Raw genomic sequence first — 21,859 nt, 5'->3', positions numbered from 1 at the left:
ATAGTATAAGAAGGTGGGGCTTGGGACGTCATTAGGGTTAGATTAGGTCATGAGGGTAGAGATCCCAAGATGGGGTCACTGTCCTTATATGGGAAGGACCAGTGCTCTCTCTCTGCCATGTGAGAATGTAACAAGAAGGCAGCCCTTTGCAAACTAGGAAGAGTGCCTTCCTCAGACACCAGATCTGCTGGCACCTTGAGCTTGGACTTCCCAGTCCACAACTGTAAGAAACAAATGTTGGTTGTTTAAGCCACCTATTCTGTTATACTAGCCTGAACTGGCTAGTACAGAATTCTTCTGTATCTTCCATTCCATACTTGGCTCTGGATGACGGTATGTTGCATGGTACATTTTCTTTTTAAAGCTTTTTGTATTTTCTGAATTTTCTACACTGACAATATGCTAGCATTCTCCCTCTGCAAAAATCTAAAGTCATGTCATTCTTCTGCTTTAAATCTTTCCATGGCTTCTCATCATCCTAGAAAACTCCAAACACCTAGTGGCCAAAAGTCCTTCTATGATATGGCTCCCGCCTGCTTTCAGCTTCTCCTCCCTTCAGAGAACTTTTAAAATTATTTTGTGTTTTGTTCATTTACCACTATAATGTAAGCCTAAGTAAAGCAGAGACATTCTGCCTTGTATCCCAGGACCTAGCTCAGAGCCTAGCACCAAGAAATTGCATATGTGTTGGGATGAACAAATGCTAATGGAAATGGGCCTTTCTAAGATCAGCCTGCATATCATGAGCAATGCAAGTAAACTTGAAATAATATAGACAAATATGAGGACCCCTTTTGCAGTTATGGAAGTAATTGTAGCACCCATGAAACAAAGAGTTAGAACCCTCAACACTGACAGACTCTCAAGTAATAATCACAAAAGAGAGAGGCCTATGGGACTCGTGCTGATAAGAGCCATCTACTGTTAAAGTTCACAAATCATTGCTACTAATATCCTCAACCACAAAAGAGACTACTTTTACTACCATTGCTGATAAAATTGATAAAAATCTTGGCAGCTTCAAAAGTTAATACGTTCTTGTCACTGGAATTGTTCCAAAAGAAGTGAACAGCCACTTGGCAGGAATGTTCGAGAAGGGATATGAAGCTTGGATAGTATGTTGGAAGAAACTGCTGTTTGGGTTGGGCTAAGTCATAGGGTAGCAAATTGGGGTACATAGGCCACATTTATTTTGCAGATGTGTTTTTTTGGGAGATACAATATTTACTTTAAATTGGCTTGAATGTCCTTAGATAGGGTGTAAGCTCTAGAATTCCCGTGGTTTCTATCACTTCTATTATTTGCAGATGATGGATATGGTCATTCACGAGCTCAAACAAGCATGTGCGTTTGCCACCCCTGGACTCTCTAAGGTCTTTTTCAACACCTGACTATAAAGGACAAGATGCCATGTTAAGAGAGTTGTTGAAATGGAGGGATGTAAGCTTTACACTAAGAATAATCATCACTGCTTGACTTTCAAACCCTTCTGTACTCTTTATCCTTGGCATTCTAGCCCATAAAATCTAACTCTCATTACTTGAGCTTGTGGCTCACTTTGAAGATTTTATCTGTTGTCAAAATATTAACTTAACCTTTTCCAGTAAGAAATTTGATAACAATCCAATACATCTGTGGACCAAAAGATAACAAATCTTTTTGTTCCTGGTTGAAGAATAAATATGACCCAGTTCAGATATTTGAAGAAATACATATGAAGTAAGAAGTCTCTCTAATCATGCAAATATTGACTTCATCCTCGAAGTTCTTTTTTATTTCAGGGCATTGAGTTACAATGGTATTTTATTTTTTTTAGTGAACATTTTAACCACTGTGGTGGATAGACTTCATGTCCTACCGCTTATTTTAAGTTTCAGATGCTGAATTACTGTCTGATGAAGGGATGCTGACATTTCTTCTTCTCAGTAATAAAGAGCAACTGGGAAGAAAGAACAGTGTGTGTTGTGAGAAGAAGATAACACTATCCTCTTATTTGCCTTTCAGCTAGCATCCTTAATGAAAGAGGTCTTCTTTTTTTTTCCCTTAGAGAGGGAGAGAGGGAAAGAGAGAGAGAGAGAGACAGAATAAGCAGGGGAGACAGGCAGAGGGAAATAGAGAGAAAGAGAGAGAGAATCTCAAGCAGGCAAAGAAGTGTTCACACCTGTGCCTTCCTGAGCAACGTAGGAATCAGGTATGTTAGGTGTAATAACAGAGGCTACAGGCAAAAAAAATGTCTTGAGAAATAGCTTAAACTAGTGACAACCCTGGAGGATAAATGAATTTCACAAGTCGTATTATCAGCTTGATCGTATGTGACCCCAATTAGCCAATTATGATTCATAATCCACAGCTGATACTAATCCAAATATGATAGCATTTGACAGGCAATAAATAATACATTCTTCACAAAGTCATGCTCAATTTAAGGCAGTTACACTTACTTAAAACATGAGGTACCTCCTGTTAATTTTCTGAGTATAAGATATCCCACAGTTTTGAATTAAATTTTTCAGATTATATTCAAAGGTGAAATTTACACTAAAATTTCATCCTGACGGTATTACAACTAGATTATATAAATATAAATATTAAGCACTTCAAAGTTAGCAACAGTTCTGCTCATGAGTTTTGTTTTTGTATTTTTATGCTTTCCAAAAATAGTAAAAGGCACTAGTTGGAATTACTATATAGCTATGTAACACATAGCTTAAAAACAGTTGCCTTTTAAATTTTGCAACTTTTGGTTCACTTAATACAAAATATAAACATAAGTAAAAATGAAAATATAACTTCAGATATTCATGGACATGTTTTGGTTTCATGGGACACACTTGTGTTACCAGGGGTGCAATTTCACACATTAACGATAATCCCTTTGTGAACTCTAAATATCATGGATTTGCAGAAATGCAGACTTGCCTAGCTTCCTGATTATTTTTAGAAAATGCTCTAAAATTAGGAGATTAAAAAGCACATACAGTAAGGGCTCAGACACGCAGCATACCCATCTGTGAATCATTAACACCGTCATTTATAATGGTCTTTTCTCTTTGGTCTAAATTTTATTTATGATTATGTTGAATATTTATATATTTTTGGTACTGACAGTTGTTTAAAAAATTTGCTTTCAGTTCTTTCCTTCACAGCATTTCAAACAGTTAAAATTCTACATTACAAAAACAAAAAACAAAAAAACCCCTGAGGCACAGAGTGGCAGTTGAAAATTGCCCCTTTCCCTTGTACTTCTCTGAACTGCATTTGTTGTTCTGAATATTCAGGCAAGCAAGATCATGTACACATCCCGTCTGAGAGCTTTTTCTATGTTTATATATGAGAATGTCAGGAATTTGTGTCAAAATCAGAATGCTTATCAGTTTTTCAGAACTCATCACGAAGGCTCAGTAAGAGTAATGGCTGAAGAACTCTACGAGATGCTCTGATCTCAAGCCATGCCCCTGGCATTACAAAGAGGACAAGTTCTGTTAGGGCACAGACTGTGTATAAACAAGAGCGAGTGAGACGTGGCATGATTCAGTGGAAGAAGAAGCATCTGGGCTAATGCCCTGTTTCTGCAACTTCTGTGTGACCCTGGGCTTGTGAGAACCAAATGAGACAGCATGGGTCAGAGAGCTTCATCTACACGAAGTCCCTTAAAAAACCTCATGTACCAACCAAATGTCCAAATTAAATCATTCTAGTGTACTCTAGTCTCCCCATGGGAGCCAGCAATCTGCCACTATTATACCTGGGAAGAAGTGATCCAGGAGAAGAAGTTCCCAAAGTTCTATTTCTACTGGAGCGAAAAATGAAAATAACTAGGCAATGTTGGTATACCCTCAGCCAAACTTATGTATGGCAGGCAAACTGGACTATGGTGCCAATCTCTCTTTGAGTTAATGTTTACTGCTAATTGCTCTGATCAAGAGTGTCGCAACCATGAACAAGACATCTGTGGATATTTTCCACCCATATGCAAGATCTATGCTTTGTTTGCAAAGAGAAGATGAAGCGGCAGGTAACTCTGAAAGGAGTCAAACTCCAGTGAGCAACCTGGGTTTGTTTTCATGGAAAGAAGAGGACAGTCACAATAGGACTAAGAAACTGCCAGATGTAGGAAAGTAATTACCAAACTAGAGGATTTCTACCCAGAGAAAGAGGGTTACCTTCTCTTCTGTAGTGATGGAGCCGTTACAAATTAATGACCAGGTGAAAGGTATGGAAGGCCTTGGACTTGGAGGATTTTGAATGGGAGGGTCTAGAATTGCAGCTTCCTATACAGCCTGAACAACTGATTAACCAAGTTCTTTATTCATCAGCTGAAAGACCCATAGGACCATAAACTGCACTAAGAAGTGGGGATACAGCGGTGGAAAAAGACACAGCCTCTGTCCTCCAGAAGCTCACAAAGAAGCAATCACAGAAGGACCAATGAGTACTTTGATAGGGATGACCATAGAGTGCTGGGGAAACATGGAAGTGGGGGGGCATTGATTTCAGCTTTTGTAGAATCAGGGAGGTCTCACCAGAGGAAGTGATGCCCAAGTGGAGACCAGAAGGATCTTTTGAGAGTGGCCAGAAAAGGTGACCCAGAACAGCATGTGCAAAGGTCCAGAGGCAGGAGAGCTCAGCAAATGGGGAAAAGGGAGCAGCTCAGTATGGCTGGAAAGGGACATTGACAATACACAGTGAAAGGGAACTTGACAAGAGATGGCGTGAAAAGGTAAGCAGAGACGGGATCATGAAGGGCCTTGTGAGTCGTGATCAGAGGTTTGGGAGATGGGGAACCAGAGGGAGGCAATGAGGAACTACTGAAGGGTAAGTACCTGAGCAAATCTCTAAGCTTCACTTCTTCACCTAATAGAAATAATTCTACTTGCCTCACTGAGTTATGATGAACATCAAACAAAAGTATACGGAGGACTCTGTAAACTATAGCGCTCTATAGAAACATGCTGTAACGTTACTCCTTTCCTCACTGGAAAAATACAAGAACCGAAACCAGATGTTCTTTAAGAGGTTTATTTTGTATTAAATGTGTCTTCCCCTCTTTACTTTAAAGGTATGTATTCTATCAATACATACCACGTACCAGTTCTTCACCACTTAGCTTATACTGCTTTGTTAAGTGGAAACAAAAAGCAAAACAGAGTGGGAAACAGTAAAAAACACCGAGCTTCCCTCTGCGGGTCATCGCTCAAAAGTCACGTGCGGCCCACACTGACTTGCCTATTTAAAAATACAATGTAGGGGCGCCTGGGTGGCTCAGTCGGTTGAGCATCCGGCTTCGGCTCAGGTCATGATCTCACAGTTTGTGAGTTCGAGCCCCGCATCGGGCTCCGTGCTGACAGCTTAGACTGGAGCCTGCTTCAAATTCTGGGTCTCCCTCTCCGTCTGCTCCTCCCCCCACTTGTACTCTGTCTCTCTCTCTCCTTCAAAAATAAATAAATAAATAAAAAACATTAAAAAATTTTTTAAAAATTTAAAAAAATACAGTGTACACCCCCACCCCCAGCCCCAGCCCCTCTTAGCCTGCTCTTCATTCACTTTTTCTATTGTACTTATTTTCTTCTAACATATCAGCAAATTTGTTATTTATTAGTTCCAATATACAAGCTCCTTGAGGGCAGGGATCTTTATCTTTTTTGTTAGTTGATGGGTTCTTATATTCTATAAGTTCTTAGCACTAGTAAGTGTTAATCAATATTGAATTAACCGAACGAATAACTAGATAAAAGGGAAGTCTGGTAGAAATCTTTGCAACAATTTATATTTTGAAAATAATATATGGTAAACAGAAATTACAAAATTAAGAATAAAAACCATTTGAAATGAGTTAAAAAATTTAAAGCCTTATTCCACACTTTCTTTTACAAGTGTTCCTATTAACTGGTTTCCTCTAGCTTGGATCTCTTAGCCTGTAGCTAGAAAAGCCGCAGGCCTCATTTCCAAAAATACTCAAGTGTATGCTGGATTTAATTTCAGTGAGTTACAGAGAATTTGAATTCTGCTCCACGAGTTTTATTTGCCACCTTTATTGGATATGCCTTATTCCTATTATGCCGGTGGGCTCATTTACAAGCAAGGGGGTAAAGGCCACTTCCACTATTATTGCATGCTGGTAAAAGTGACCATAAGAACTAGATAAATGCTGTCTTTATTAATTTTTCCCCCATGAGGTATAGTTCTGGCATTGTTAAGGGGAAATGATGCTGCTATTTGGATAGGGAAGGTAATGATGTGACTGGTTGTTAGGAAAGCAAAAAGCAAGTTCTCCACATGCTTCTTTCTCAAACTCCTGAAAACAGGGCTCAGTTGTAATTTTATTTTATTTTTTTTAAACGTTTATTTATTTTTGAGAGAGAGGGAGGGAGACAGAGGACCCGAGGCAGGCTCCATGCTGACAACAGAGAGCCTGATGCAGGGCTCGAACCCGTGAGCTGGGATATCATGCTTAACCAACTGAGCCACCCAGGAGCCCCTCAATTGTAATTCTGAAGCAAGGGTTGCAAATTGGTGGTCCATAGGCCACATCTGGCTCCCACACAGAATCTCCCACCGCCTACTTCTCCTCCTCGGTAGTACTTGCTCCCACAGGCAGGGGATTATATAAAGATTGAACACCTTTTGGGTGAAGAGAGACCAGTTCTGGTTCATTTGTACCCAACTCTGCTGTCTGTGGTTCACAGGTTCCTTTGGACTCTTAACAGCAATATGGATTGGTCTATTCTTACTAGTGTCCTTGGGCTCCAGATCCCATGCCTCATATCAGCCCAGGCTGGCATCCTCTGAAATTTTAGGTGCTGGTGATTTTTGGTTTCTTTAACGGAACTAGTTCTTAGAAGAGATTCTCTACTTGTTCACACTCAAGGCAGAAAGACAGATGAGAACTTCAAGAAGTCTCCAAACAGGAGCTATAACTCAAATAAATGATAAAGCTCTTAAAATGAAATAGCAGACAAGTAAGCAGTAGTTAGGGAATAGGTTTCCAAGGATTCTGTGGGGGCCCAACATCATGCCTCCATTCTTGTGTGTAACCAAGAGGACCCCTAACTTGACTAATTTCAAGACCACTTTTCCAAACTGTCAAGTGAACTTTTTCAAACTGTCAAGATGATTCGTTAATTTAATTTTGAATTAATTTAAAAGATGATGAGACTTTTCCTTACACAGCAATATTGATGTTAATTAACATGCCGCTATTAAGGGTTTACTTCATCGGACACAAGAAAGAAACCAGCCCTCAAATCAGACAGAGCCACATGTCCTATAAACAGCCAGTTAGAGAATAAAAAACTAAGGCCTCAACAATCTATAGACACTTAAGTTTCACTTGCCCTGTTTGAGACTGAGATATGGGCTTGCTGGGACCCTCAACTTCATTCCTTTCCGTATACAGCCTTGGAAAATAATCAAAATACATTCTAAACCTTGATTTCATGGTCTTACTTTCTGCAACCAGACTTGGTTAAATCAGAATCAAGTAAACCAGGTCGATCCAGAACCTACTGTGTGCATGCTCCCATGCTAGGTCTACACGCTACAGGCAAAGAGCAATGAAATCAATCCTGGCAGTATCCTATATGGCACCTGTATGCAAATTAGGAAAAAAAAGAACTCCTCTTGGTGGACGCAGCCCAACAAATGGGCTTGGTGTTATGGGGCTCGTCAATTTGGTGAGTAGAGTTAAGGTTGGTGTTCAGCTGCAAATCATAGGTTTAGTCGGGTGTCTTTGTGAAGGGGTCAACATACACACTCACACATGGTGGCCCTGAAAGTCCTACTCTTTGAACTCATGATCAGAATCTAATGGCCAATGAGATGATATTTAATGAATATCCTAGGATAGAGGTTAATGCAGAAAAGTTATGCCTGAAATACCACAATCCAAAGGATGGGATTATTATACAGTTGAGGAATTGGGAAAAGCTTCACACAAAAAAATACCTGAAAGAGGCTGCAGCAGAAAGGAGGAGAGGGAAGATGGCTGAAAAAGGAACAGGACAGGGGAACATAGGAGCACGTTCAGGAAACATGATATGGTTCAGCACTGCAAGGGTTTATGTCATGTTTCTATAAATGGTGGAAAAGGGAGGAGAGGCTTTGTAGTACATTGGGTCCACAATGTGGAAAGCACTGAAGGCCAAAGCTGAGGATTCTGTTTGTAATGTAGTAGCCATTGTCTAAATTGTTCTTGAGCAGGAACAGGTGATAAAAATAACAGCTAACAATTATTGAATACATACCACGTGCCAGGCATTTTGCTCAGCTCTTGGCATACAATATCTCATTTAACTCTCATGACAATCCCAAGAAATATATACCCAAGAAAGATCGATCTATCTATCTATCTATCTATCTATCTATCTATCTATCTATCTATCTTACAAATATATATCCCAAGAGAGATATAGATATTTATCTCCATTTTACAAATTAGGAAACTGACCTTAGGAAGGTTAATGTCCCCTCGGCTGTGCAGGCTAATAAATGAGAGAGCTGGAGTCAAGCCCTACCATATCAGAGCCCCTAAACATAAGTGTTCTTCTCATTAGACAAGTCGGAGTAATGTTTTGGCAGTAACAGGTAAAATTAATAGAAATGGAACAACAAGGATAGAAAGACGACTGCAATGTTCAGGTGAGAGACCATGAGGACATGAAGGAGCAAACTTTGCAAAGGAAAAGTTGATTTCACTGACAATTCAGGGGGAGCATATGTCAGACTTCGCATCTGCTTGTTTGGGAGAGAGAGTGTTGATACCATAGGTTTCAATGCAGAGCGGCAGTGCTACCGATAAAAATCAGAAAAAGGCAGGAGGTGATTTCCAGAGAGAGTGGAACCTAATGGGCGGGAGGGGCTGTTCAAGTGAAGATATTTGGGAGGCATGATGGCTGGAGTGGTAGCAGGCACGTTAAAGACAAAAGCCATGCCCTAAGGACGGCAGAACAGACTAACAAAGCCCGATCACTCTCTGGAACCTGACCTGCACATCGCTGGTCACTTTGTATGTTTGTCTAAATAGTGTGGTTGTCTCTCTGTTACCACGAGCTAAACAGAATCCCTTTTTGATATAGATATCATATACATTTTCACTGATATCATGGAAAACTTCGTCCGGATTACCCAGATTATTTTCACTGACATTCACAATTCAGGGAAACAAGGTTGAGGATTCTCTGTCATTCCACTGTAATTCTTCTGCTGCATTCATGGAATGAAAGGGTTTTATTCTTTCATAAAGTGCTAATCCAGGTAATGTCCATATAAAGTAGGGAAGGAGTTTTGGAACAGTTTACTCAAAATTTGGACAGGGAGGAAATTTTCACATGAAAGGAAATCAGAAGTATTTATTATTATTTTTTTAATTTTTTTTAACGTTTATTTTTTAGACAAAGACAGAGCATGAACGGGGGAGGGGCAGAGAGAGAGGGAGACACAGAATCAGAAGCAGGCTCCAGGCTCTGAGCCATCAGTCCAGAGCCCGACGCAGGGCTCGAACTCACGGACCGCGAGATCGTGACCTGAGCTGAAGTCGGACGCTTAACCGACTGAGCCACCCAGGAGCCCCCAGAAGTATTTAAAATTTAAAAGTAAGAGCGCCATGCCTTTATTTCTAGGAAGAAAGTGCAGGATCAAAACAGGGCTTTATATTTATAAACATGAGAGTTGGTCTTCATATTTTCCTAAAAAGAAGTATCTAAAAGAAATCTTCTAGCTACATGATGTGGGATTCTGGACTTTGCTAGGATCAACTACTAAAGACATGGTGAGTTTGGCTGGCCACAAATCCAATCCTATCCCCAAGTGGCCACGTGAGGAAGAAAAGAGGAGGGAGCTTCCGGTTGCATTTGAGGGCATGATACACGATTAAGAGAAATTATTGTCCCATTGTGAGAGGAGATTTACAGTACCCTGCCCCATGGTGGGGGCCACCCTGTGAGGGGGACACGGACAAACGAGAGCAGGTTAGAAAGCAACCAGGCTGAAAGGTGTGGTGAGAAGAAAGGCTGGAGAACGAGGAATGTTAGGCCTCTGGAAGAGTTCTAGGTGGGACAGAAGTTACCATTCTCCTAACTAGTTGCCTTCACCAACTCTCGTCCTCCTACGGTCTATTTTCCTTTCCTTGGGGCGCCTGGGTGGCGCAGTCGGTTAAGCGTCCGACTTCAGCCAGGTCACGATCTCGCGGTCTGGGAGTTCGAGCCCCGCGTCAGGCTCTGGGCTGATGGCTCAGAGCCTGGAGCCTGTTTCCGATTCTGTGTCTCCCTCTCTCTCTGCCCCTCCCCCGTTCATGCTCTGTCTCTCTCTGTCCCAAAAATAAATAAACGTTGAAAAAAAAATTTTTTTAAAAAAAACAAAGTCATACACTTAGCCCATGAGCCACCCAGGCGTCTCCATTTTAGTATGACTCTTAATAGGAGATTCAGCTTGTTAATTTTATAAGGGTAGGATGTGTGAGAAAAGTAAAGTCATGTATCAGGCAGCAGGGGGCAGCAGTGTGCCAAAAATGCACCTGTAGCTTTAAGATCCGGTGTCTTCTCTTCTCCCTTTAATTGAATAACTTAGAATTAAATATTCCATCAAGTCATTACATTTTGCAAGATGAAGATAAAACTGATATCTTTGGAGAAATGCTGTGTATACTCTTTTCTTCCTGTAAAAATGGAGTTTTCAATTAAAGGATCAAGGAAAACTCATTCTTTCTTTCTGATTTTATTTCCAAGTGGGAAGCAGTTAGTCATGGAACCTATAAGAATCAGACTTAAAAACTGTGGTGTTGGTGTCAGTGATAGTTCCAGTTCCACTCTTTACTAGCTGTATGACCTTGGAATTTTGGGAATAAATAATAAAAAGGTAGCTTGTCGGAGGCACCTGGGTGGCTCAGTTGGTTAAGCCTCCAACTCTGGATTTCAGCTCAGGTCATGATCTCATGGTTAGTGAGTTCGAGCCCCTATCAGGCTCTGCACTGAGTGTGGAGTCTGCTTGGGATTCTCTCTCCCTCTCTCTGCCTCTCTCTCTCTTGCTCTCAAAGTAAATAAATAAACTTAAAAAAAAAGTAGCTTGTTTTTAATAATACTATTTAATTTTCAGACCAACCCTGTGAGTTAGATTTTAAAACACCAAGCAATGAGAGATTAAGTGATTTTTCTAAGATCATGCAGCAGAGATACATAAAGTCTGATAGGAAGCTTTTAACTATAATGTCATATGGTAAAAAAACTGCTTGGTTTAGGGTACCTGGCTGGCTCAGTAGGAAGAGAGTATGTGGCTTTTGATCATGGGGTTCTTGATCTTGGGGCTTGAGTCCCAGGCTGAGTGTAGAGATTACTTAAAAGAAAGAAACTTAAAAAAATACATAAATACTTCAGCCCTAAAGAAAAAGAATTTGCTTGGTTTAAAAGTAAATGAGAAATTATACTAATTTCTTGTAAATAAATGAAAACAAAGAAACAAAAAATATACTCCCCCTTGCTTGAAAAATTAGATCATTAAATAAAAGATTCAGTATTAAGTTAACCCAATATGTGGAAATGCCACTAAAAGTAATTCAAAACACCTTAGGCATCCTTCTAAGATCTATCTCATGCCATCACCCTGCTTTCTCTTTACCGTTGTTGTTCATATAGTTCTGCTAGACTCATGGGCCTATCATTCTGAGTAATTAAAAAAAATTTTTTAATGTTTTTATTTATTTTTGAAGGAGAGAGAGACAGAGCATGAGCTGGGGAGGAGCAGAGAGAGAGGGAGACACAGAATCTGAAGCAGGCTCCAGGCTCTGAGCTGTCAGCACAGAGCCCGACACAGGGCTCGAACTCACAAACTGCGAGATCCTGACCTGAGCCAAAGTCGGACGCTCAACTGACTGAGCCACCCAGGCGCCCCTGTCTTCAGGCATTCTAGTATCTGTTTTGTTTTTTCTCTTTTCACCCAACTCAAAAATAATGGTAGTGCTCATCGGTTCAAATATTAACATTTCCATCTAGGAATGCCCTAAGAAAGGGGAATACACACCAGAAAGAAAGAGAAACCTATGGAAGGGATACCGAGAGATTTGAAGAAGAGGAAGAGGTGAAAAGGCAGGTAGTAGGTTTATCTAGGCAAAGCAGCAGCCATGAATGTGCGTATACATCAAACAGAAACCCATTAATGATCACACATTGACCTATTTGGACTTCTACGAGAAATTCAGCCCATTATTTTAGAACATTCTATAGTCAAAGTCCATCTTAAAAAAGAAACAACTGTAAAGTTGCTTTGTATTTTCAAATTTAACCATATAGGCATGACAAGGAGGCTTTCCAGAGATATTTCTGTGAACCTCAAGAGGACCCAGAGTGCTGCCTGGCAGGTGTACTGTCTTTTCCAATTATGCACTCTCCCGCCATTTTCCCACTCCTAAAAAAGCCCTAATAAACTCTTCCTCCGTCCATATTTTCAGTTGATGATCTTGGTACTTAACGGAAAGAGTGAAGCATTCAGAGAACTTGCAGAGACTCTTAGTGCCACATCAGTGCTCCTGCTAGCACCCGCAGCCACTCACTCATCTTCTTATCTGCTCCTATTTTAGCTCATTTAGCCCCTTCTTCTTCCAGCTATTCAAAGACAATTCTTCTGGAACTCTCTACTGCACATTGTCACATTTCCCCCTCTCTACTAGATTACTCGCATTCACATAAAAACATGCTGTTATTTCTTCCATCTTAAAAAAGCTCTCTCTTGACCCAATTTACTCCATGGGTGAGTACTCTCTTCTTCTACTGCCCTATGCAGAAAAACTCCTCGAAATTTTCTATATTTGCCATTTCTAATACCTCCCACGTTCTCTCTCTCTCTTAAATTCAGTCCAGTTGGGATTCCAGCTGACTATTGCACTGAAACTGTTCTTGTTCAAGTCATCAACGTCTTCCATCCACCTTCATAAAACCAATGGTCATCTCAGTTCTCACTCAACATCTTGACCTCTACGTCCTTCCTCATTCACTTTCTTCACTGGCTTCTATGATACCACAGTCTCATAGTTTTACTCCTACTGAACTGGTTGTTCCTTCAGGTCTTCTCCCCAAACTGGAGGCACCTAGGTTTCAGTTCTTGGTCATCTGTCCATGCTTCCTCTTTTGGTGAGCTCATCGTGGTTTTTGTTATCATCTCTATATTGGAAACTCCCAAAGCAATATTTCCAGCATAGATTTTTTTCCCCCTGAACCCCAGATCCATATAGCCAACTTGCTTATTCTCCACCTGGACACCTAAGTTGACATCTCAAACTTAACATATTCAGAAATAAACTCATGAATTCCCTGCAAACATTCACCCTCATCTTTTCCATTTCACTTGAGGAAAAATCAATTTGCTCAGGCGAAAAAACCTGGGAGGAATACTTAACTCTTTATTTTGGTTATCTTTACTTTTACTCTCTCAAACCCCACATCCCATCCATCAGGATAATTTGTTGGCTATACATTTAAAATATAAACAGAATGTGACCACCTCTCATTACTTCCATCACTACCATCTTGGTCTAAACTGTCACTATTTCCCACCTGAATCACAGCAATAACTTTCTAACTGGTCTGTTTCCATTCTTACTGATCCAGTGCTCTACTCTCTCCATTCCAATTAGAATAAGTCTTTTAGGGGTGCCTGAGTGGCTCAGTTGGCTAAGCACCTGGCCCTTGATTTTGGCTCGGGTCATGATCTCACGGTTCGTGGGATGGAGCCTTGTGTCAGGCTCCATGCTGACAGCATGAAGTCTGGTTGGGATTCTCTCTTTCCTCTTCTCTCTCTGCCCCTCCAGTGTACATGCCCCCCCCCACCCTCTCTCTCTCAAAATAAATAAATAAACATTCTTTTTAGAAAAGCAAATGCATATTATGCCCTAGCAGTGATTAGTGCTATGAAGGAAAATAAAGGTTGCTCTTGAGAAAGTCACCTAAACTCCTGCTCTCTCTCTCAAAATAAAAAAATAAGAGTAAGTCTTTCTAATGTTAGTCAGATCTTGCCATTTCTTTTTTTACAATCATTTATCACTTTATTTTTACTCTAGGTAAGAGATATAGTCCTACAATGCAGAATAAAATCTTCTAAGATGCTACATGATGTCACCCCTCCCCCCATTATCTCTCCAAACTCATTTCCTATTTACTCTCCCCTATTCACTTCATTCCAATTCATTCACTTGGATGTTCCTGAAGTACATAAAGCAAGTTCCTGCCTCTGGGTCTTTCTTTCCTTAGTCCTGGAATTCTTTTTCCCCAGGTATCTGTATTGCTAGCCCTCCTAAAAGGGCTCATCTTTGTCATCTTAATGAGACTTACCCTTACTACCATTAAAGAAAATTACAACACACCCCTTCCCTGGCACTCCTGATTTACCTTTACTATTTTCTTTATTCATTAGCACTTATCACTTAATTTATTATAAAATTTACTTATTTATGATGTTCATTCTTTTTTTTTTATCTTTATCTACTGACATATAAGCTCCAAGAAGAACCAGATTACTATAGTATGTAGAATGGTAAATAATGAGATAATGTTAAAAAAAACTGTAATAAATTCCCTTGGGCAGAAAATATAACTTGTATTCTGAATAATGGGTACATAACCTAGTATATTAGTTCAGACAAAAGTTGCCTGAGATGATAGGAGATAAAAATGAACACGGGAACATGTGATTCACTAAGTTATTAAGAAAAGTGGTGGGCTTGAAAAACCCCATTGAAAGAAGAGATTTGGCTTGTTAACCTGTATTTTGGTAGAATTTTCCCAGAAGAAGCACTAAGAATCCCAGAATCACCATCCAGAAACATCCACAACCCAAATCAATGACCACAGTTGCTACAGTAGGCTGGAGATGATGGTAACAGTCTCCTTGGTTGAATTAGAATTTTTAACACCAGGAAGGTATACCAAAAACTACAGTGATGGTAAAGAAATACATATTGCACAAATCGGGTTTATGAATTTTCTAAAACATGATGGTTTGATTATGTTTTGTCTCGTTAGAATCTTAGTTTTAATTTTTACCAAAGTTTCATATGAACTAAAGAAGCTAACAATTAGTTCTTTTGGGCGTCTTATAAAATAAAGCAGTTCCTCCAGTCTCTTTCCACTCCCCAGAGCCAGTCTCCAGCTCTCTCCATTCTGAGCTGCTCCAATCTGGACTGCTGTTATCTAGGATAGCTATCTCAGGGGAACTGCCCTTCAGGAGGTCCCCTTCACTTCTCCCTTAGGGGTATCTCCTGCTGCCTGGATTCTATTGCTTTCTCTTTCTTGTTTGAGTTCCTTATATTGACAGAGCACCCAAGAAAGGGAGCATGGGAGGTAAAATTTAAAGACATGCATGTATGAAAATGCCTTTATTCTACTCTCACATATTACTTATAATTTCAGTAAAACTTCTAGCAGGAAATAATTCATCATTGGAATTTTGAAGGCATACGCCATTGTCTTCCAGCTTCTAGTTTGGTGCAGAGAAGTTCTATACCATTCTGATTCTTGATCCAGTAAATAAATATGTCTTCCAGAAGATGTGAGGATCTTTTCTTTGTCACGAGTTTTCTTAAGTTTCATAATATGTCTGAGTGTGGGTTTATTCTTTTTCATTGTTCTTGGTACTGGGATATTTCAATTTGGAAACTCATGTCTTTCAGTTCTGGGAAATTTTCTTGAGTTATTTCTCTGACTTCTCTCCACTCCAATTTTTCCCCCTTGTGTCTTTTTTTAAAACTCTTGTGTAGATGATAGACTTCCATGACTGGCCCTCTAATTCTCCTATTTATTTTTCTCTTATTTTCATCCCTTTATCCTATTGTTTTACTTTGGGGAAGATTTCCTTCAAAAGCTTTTACGGAGTTTTTCATTTACGCACTCATATCTTTAATATTTTAGAGCTTTTATTTTTTGTTTTTGGAATATTCATTTTTCTACATATGAAATATTTTATCTTGTTATGAACATTAATGATGTTTTAGAAGTTGCCCCCCCCCACTGGAATATTTTCTGTTCCTTCCAAATGTTTTTTTGTTTTTGTTTTTTTTCTGTGTTTGGTTCGGTCAATATTCTCATATCAGAAGGTTTAAGAGTACTTAAATTAAGAATTTAAAACTTTAAATTCTGGAATGCACCTTAACAGCTTTCCTACTTAGGAGCAGGACACTAAAAAAGCTTACTGGCAGTGAGGCTTGTAGGCTGTACTCTTTACTGTTAGAGCCTCTGGTGGAGCTGATTCATAGAATTCTTAATGTCAGTAACTTCAGGTCTTTTCTCTTGGGTCAATCTACTTTATAAACTGACTTTTTAGTCTTATCTTCAGACTCAGTATGACCAACTGACTTTCGGGAATTCTGCACTGCAAATATGGTGCCTCTTAGCTTCTCTGTTAGCTTCTCTCTCTCCTAAGCTCTCTGCTTTCCAGTTTCCAAAATTGTTTGCTATTATTTCCTCTTTCAATTTTGGTTCTTTTTGTCCTATGTTTCCTTCTTTTCTTTTATTTTTTTAAGTTTATTTTTATTTATTTTTTAGAGAGACAGAGACGGTGTGAGCAGAGAAGTGGCAGAGAGAGAGCGTGCGAGAGAGAATCCCAAGCAGGCTCCATGCTGGTGGCATGGAGCCCAATGCAGGGCTCAAACATGACTTGAGCTGAAACCAAGAGTCAGACATTTAACTGACTGAGCCACCCAGGTGCCCCAATGTTTCCTTCTTTTAAAAAATCACTTTACTGGAGGCAACTGGGTGGCTCAGTTAGTTAAGTGTACAACTCCTGATTTCAGCTTAGGTCATGATCTCTTGGTCTTGAGACCGAGCTGCGTCAGGCTCTGCATGAGGCATGGAGTCTGCTTAAGATTCTCTCTCTCCCTCTGTTCTGCTCCCACCCACACATGCATGCATGAGCTCTCTCACCCTCTACCTCTCTCAAACAAAAATCACTTTACTATGTATATGGTTGAGTTTTGAAATGAAACTTTAATGGTTATATTTCACCTGCCATCTTTAACAGAAAGCCTTGTTTCCAGTCATTATTTTAAGATGTTTGAAATGCTTAGGAAAATCTAATTTACTACATTTATAGATATGATTTGTTTTATAGGAGTTGTTTAAGTACCTAGAAATTATTGGCTTATTATATTTTAAATTTGCCCCATCAAGCATTTTTAGTGTTTGTTAAAAAACTGTAGTTTAAAATATTTAAGGAAGCTTATTTAACTAGGTTTGTAAATGGAAATAAATCTCAAGGGAACTTAATCTGTTCAACTTATGAGTTAATGGAATCAAGTAACTATGTATTTTTTGAGCAAGAGAGATTGCATAAGAAAGAACATATGGGGAAAAGAGTGGGGAGAGGGGCAGAAGGAGAGAGAGAGAGAGAGAGAGAGAGAGAGAGAGAGAGAGAGAGAAAGAGAGAGAGAAAATCTTAAGCAGGCTCAGTGTGGAGCGAAACATGGGGCTCGATCTCACAACCATGAGATTATGACCAGTGCTGAAATCTAGAGTGAGATGCTTACCTGACTGAGCCACCCAGGTGCCTCTCAAATAACTATATTTTTATACAAAAATACCTAGACCTATGAATTGTGCTTAAACGTAAAGGAAAAACTGTGCTTTCTAATTAATATTCAGTTTATAGAAGTTACATATTTTAACCCAAATAACTTTAAATAGTCTTTTTCACAAAAGACCAACAAATAATCCCTCCTCCCAACTAAAAACCTAATTGATGAATCTGGAGGACATAATGCTAAGTGAAAGAAGCCAGATAAAGAAGAATCACCACTATGTGATACCACTTATATGAGAAATCTAAAATAGCCAAACTCATAGAAGCAGAGTGAAATGGTGGTTACCAGGGGCTTGGGGGAATTATTAGTCAGAGAGTACAAAGTTTCAGTTATGCAAGATGAGTAAGTTCTAAAGATCTACTGGGCGACATAATGCATATAGTTAACATTAATGTATTGTATACTAAAATAAATTCTAAGAGGGTGTATCTTATGTTAAGTGTTCTTATCATAAAAATAAGTAAGAAGAGTGGGAGAAAACTTTTGGAGATGATGGATATTTATGGGATAGATGGCCTCACAGATACATACTTATCTCCAAACTAATCAAGCTGTAAGCATATACACTGCTTTTTGTATATCAATCATACCTCAGCAAATTTTTTTTGTTTTAACTCCTAATTGATGGGAATAAGTTTAAAAATAGCATAACTACATCTGTCATAGAAGTACAGAAGTTATGGAAGTAGAAGTTTGATTCAGTTTTGGCTGAGGACCAAGGCTGAAAGTGAAGTAGGTACCAAATATCTCCATATCCTAAAAGTGATGCTAAGAGACTATAAACACGGTTTGGCCACCATTGGCCCACCACATACCTACGAGGTATGAAACAGTTGATATGGAAGATGCCAAAAAAGAATTTATTTGAAGAAACTAGCCAACATATTGTGTTTCTACCCCCAAACCCACATGTTTGGGGAAGAGGACAAGGAAATCTTCCTCCCCATATCAAGTCAAGTGAGAGTCATCAAAACGAATAGTTAGAGAACCTACCTACATTTGGCTGGCCAGAGAAACAGAAGGAGTCTGTGTAGGCATTGAACTTCACTTCCACCAATGGCAGAGCAAAGTAGTCTATTTTCTGGAAACCAGATTTCATGGTAGGTTACTACCAAGATGCCACAGTAGCTAATTCTGTGGAGTTGTTAGAAAAGGACTCATGCAAGTAGAACACCTAGTGAGAGAAGGGGTATTCCAGAAGACACCTTAAGGGCTAGCAGTATAGAGTAATTATATGTAGTTAAACATCCTCTGGCATAATTCTTAGAAGTCCATAGAAATTCATCTACTATCTGAAATGAGTATTGTAACAAAGTAAGTCAAATAGCTTGTTGGCTATGTTATTAGAGTCCATCAGAAAATGGTGCTCCCTTCTTATTTCATTGGCTAAAGACTTTGCTAGACTAGAAAGAAATAAAATACTATTATAATTATGGTTGCAATTACTTGTTATTTTCCAACTATTACTAAAAAGGCCCCTGGAAAAGTCAAAAGTCTTCATTTTTCTCTTTTCTATCCCAATTTTCTACCAAATCTCCTATTTGTTTCATGGCACTTTGTGACCAATTCTATAGGCTTCTCGAAAATCTCACTGTAGTATACATTAACGATTCCTTCACAAAATAAGCCTGCTAGTCAAGCAATAAGTTTTAATAGTTATTTTCCTAAAACCAGGAAATACAACACTGTTTGTGGCTTCATGAATTTTCTTTTTCTACTTTATAAAATGTGGTGTTCCCCCCTCCCAACTTTGTTATTATTCAGCTTTACGCATAAACTCAATAAGGAATTTGGCTTTTTAAGATTAGCAAAGGCAAAGTTGAAATGTTGTAAAAGCCTCTCTATTTTTATTTCAAAATAAAAGTATTCTCCATTGTTGAATACTTACCACCAAGAAGAAATTATAGTAAGTTCTACAATGGCAGGGACATTTCTGCTTTGTTCATCATGCTAGATATCCATAACACAGAATAAATATGGAAAAGGAAATCACACTGTCCTCAGGTTTGCTACTTTTAGCTGTCTCACAGAACAAGTGCCTTGTTTTTAGCTCATAATTCACTTTTATACCTCCACATAATCTTGTCTTACCTAACCTAGTAGGCTTTTGTTATTTTTATTTCTTTCCAAGTGAGCTACCATGAGTTTTGGCCAATATTTTTCTTTACATTAAAACAACAACAAAACAAAACAAAACAAAAAAACCCCACCTGACTTGCTATGTTTTTTTATCAACTATTTTTATAAATCATCTGATAGCATTAGAAAATTTATCAGTCACTGGCTATAAAAGGTTACTTTTTCCGATTTTTTTCCATATTAACAATTCTTTTGAGAATCTAAATATTGTTACCTTATTGTAAATACATGTGAGATAAAATGCATTACAATTTCATTTTGTTCATCTGTTCTACTGTTTAGAGAGAAAAGGACATTTGCTTCTAGAAATTTCTACAGGGAAATATGAAATGTAAGGAAGAAAAATCAAACAATATTAATAGAAATAATATAAATGTTTTAAGAGTTTTTTCAAAACTCCTACCAAAGTATCACATTATTATAGTTAGCTAATATAAGGAGTGCTTTTTTCTTAAAGTCAAAGGTTGGCAATTTTTGGTACTTACTCAATAATAGGGCCACTATACAGATCTCCAAATCCACTGTTATTTGCATACGATTCTATCATTTAGTTAATTTCCATGTTTTGCTAGCAGGACTATGCTTTCCCCAACTAATGATTGACATTTCAAGTAAATGAGAAATAGGATAATAGAAAGGCATGATTTTAGAAACTTACTTCTCAGCTTCATACATATGGGGCATATTTCCTTGGAATTCAGCCTTCTGTAGCAGTGGGTTGGCGACTTCTCTTTCAAACATTCTTGCTATTTCACTGGGTTTATTTCCATCCTAAATTCTAAATATCCAAGTACAAAGTGTCTTTGAATAGCACCATTTTTTATCCATCTTTAGCAAACTGTCAAAGTGAGAAGTCTACACCTTCCCACTTGTCTCCTTCTGACTAATTTTGAGAAGATTTTAGAGCTGGGCAAGACAGTGGTAGCCCAAAGAATGAAGAAACAAATATGTGTTTTAGGTTCAAAAGAGCAAGTTATTCATTTACGCAAGGAATGTTCTGGGAAATATTTAGCTTCTGAAATTAAACACATTTAGAAGGCTGGAAAACATTTAAATATGCTGGCCCCATATTGTTCCTTGCAAAGTATTAGCTTCAGTGATATTACATTTTCTGAAATCAAAGCTATATTGCTTCATCAAAAAGTTGAAAAGGATATAATGTTTTACAGACAATAACCAGTGTTGACAAAGATGTGGAGAAATTAGAACCCTAGTGCACTAAATGCAGGACTGTGAAATGGTGAAATCGTTATGGAAAACAATTTGGAGGGTTCTCAACAAATTAAAAATAGAACTACGAAAGATCCAACAGACTACTTCTGTATCTATATACACAAGAATTGAAAACAAGGTCCCAAAGAGATATTTGCACCCCCATGTTCACGGCAGCACTATTCATCATAGCCAAGAGTTGTAAGCAACCTGAATGTCTACTAATCGATAAATAGATAAATAAAATGTAGCATGTGTGTGCAATGCAATAATATTCAGCCTTAAAAAGGAAGGAGATCTATCTTGTCAGACGTTCCAAGATGGATGAACCTTGAGAACTTTATACTAATGAACATAAAGTGTTTTGTTTTGTTTTTTTCACTAATAAGTAAAAGAAGCCAGTCAAAAAAAGACAAATACTGCATGATTCCAGTTATATAAGCCATCTAAAGTAGTCAGATTCAAAGAAACAGGAAGTAGAATGGTAGTTACCAAGGGTTAGCATTAAGGGGACAAGGGAAAATGGGGAAAAAATCAGGTTTATAAAGTTTTTGATATACAAGATGAAAAAGTTCTGCATCTCTCTTTTACAACAGTGCAAATATTCTTAACACTACTGAACTGCACACTTAAAAATGGTTAAGACAATAGAAAGGTACAATGTTTGAAAGGATTCTTATTTAAATTATTCTCTGCATGTCATTCTGTGTATTTAGAGTCATAGCTGCCAGTCAATCATACTGAAGAATAAAATGCTGGTCATCAGTATAAGTTGAATCATGAATAGTGATTTTATGCGGCTTGCTGGAAGTGTGTGGTCCATCAGAATGCACATGCTTCCACTGTGAGCCGTGTGGGATGACAACAGCATTTGGGCTGTGGCCACAGGACTAGTGAAACTTTTTGGAGTTTTAACGAATCATTGCTTTCCTAAACCTCACTGAACTGGAAAAG

General features: G+C 38.6%; 1 protein-coding gene across 3 annotated transcripts in view; it reads right to left on the bottom strand.

Moving 5' to 3' along the window:
- OXR1 (oxidation resistance 1) overlaps nucleotides 1-21,859 on the bottom strand; it is a 463,965-nt gene that overhangs the window by 151,690 nt on the left and 290,416 nt on the right. Inside the window, exon 1 of one of the 3 annotated variants that reach the window (XM_043601591.1) lies at nucleotides 20,352-20,615. The exons of the other annotated variants lie outside the window; for them this stretch is intronic. Within the exon in view, the coding sequence (XP_043457526.1) occupies nucleotides 20,352-20,364 (13 nt within the window). The 5' untranslated portion in view covers nucleotides 20,365-20,615. Of the gene's footprint in view, nucleotides 1-20,351; nucleotides 20,616-21,859 lie in introns of those variants that run through there. 3 annotated transcript variants of the gene reach the window in all.

This window comes from Prionailurus bengalensis, chromosome F2 (assembly GCF_016509475.1).
Source record: "Prionailurus bengalensis isolate Pbe53 chromosome F2, Fcat_Pben_1.1_paternal_pri, whole genome shotgun sequence".
Classification (NCBI taxonomy): Eukaryota; Metazoa; Chordata; class Mammalia; order Carnivora; family Felidae; genus Prionailurus; species Prionailurus bengalensis.
Note: the sequence above shows the minus strand (reverse complement) of the source record. Positions and strands in the feature narration are given on the sequence as shown.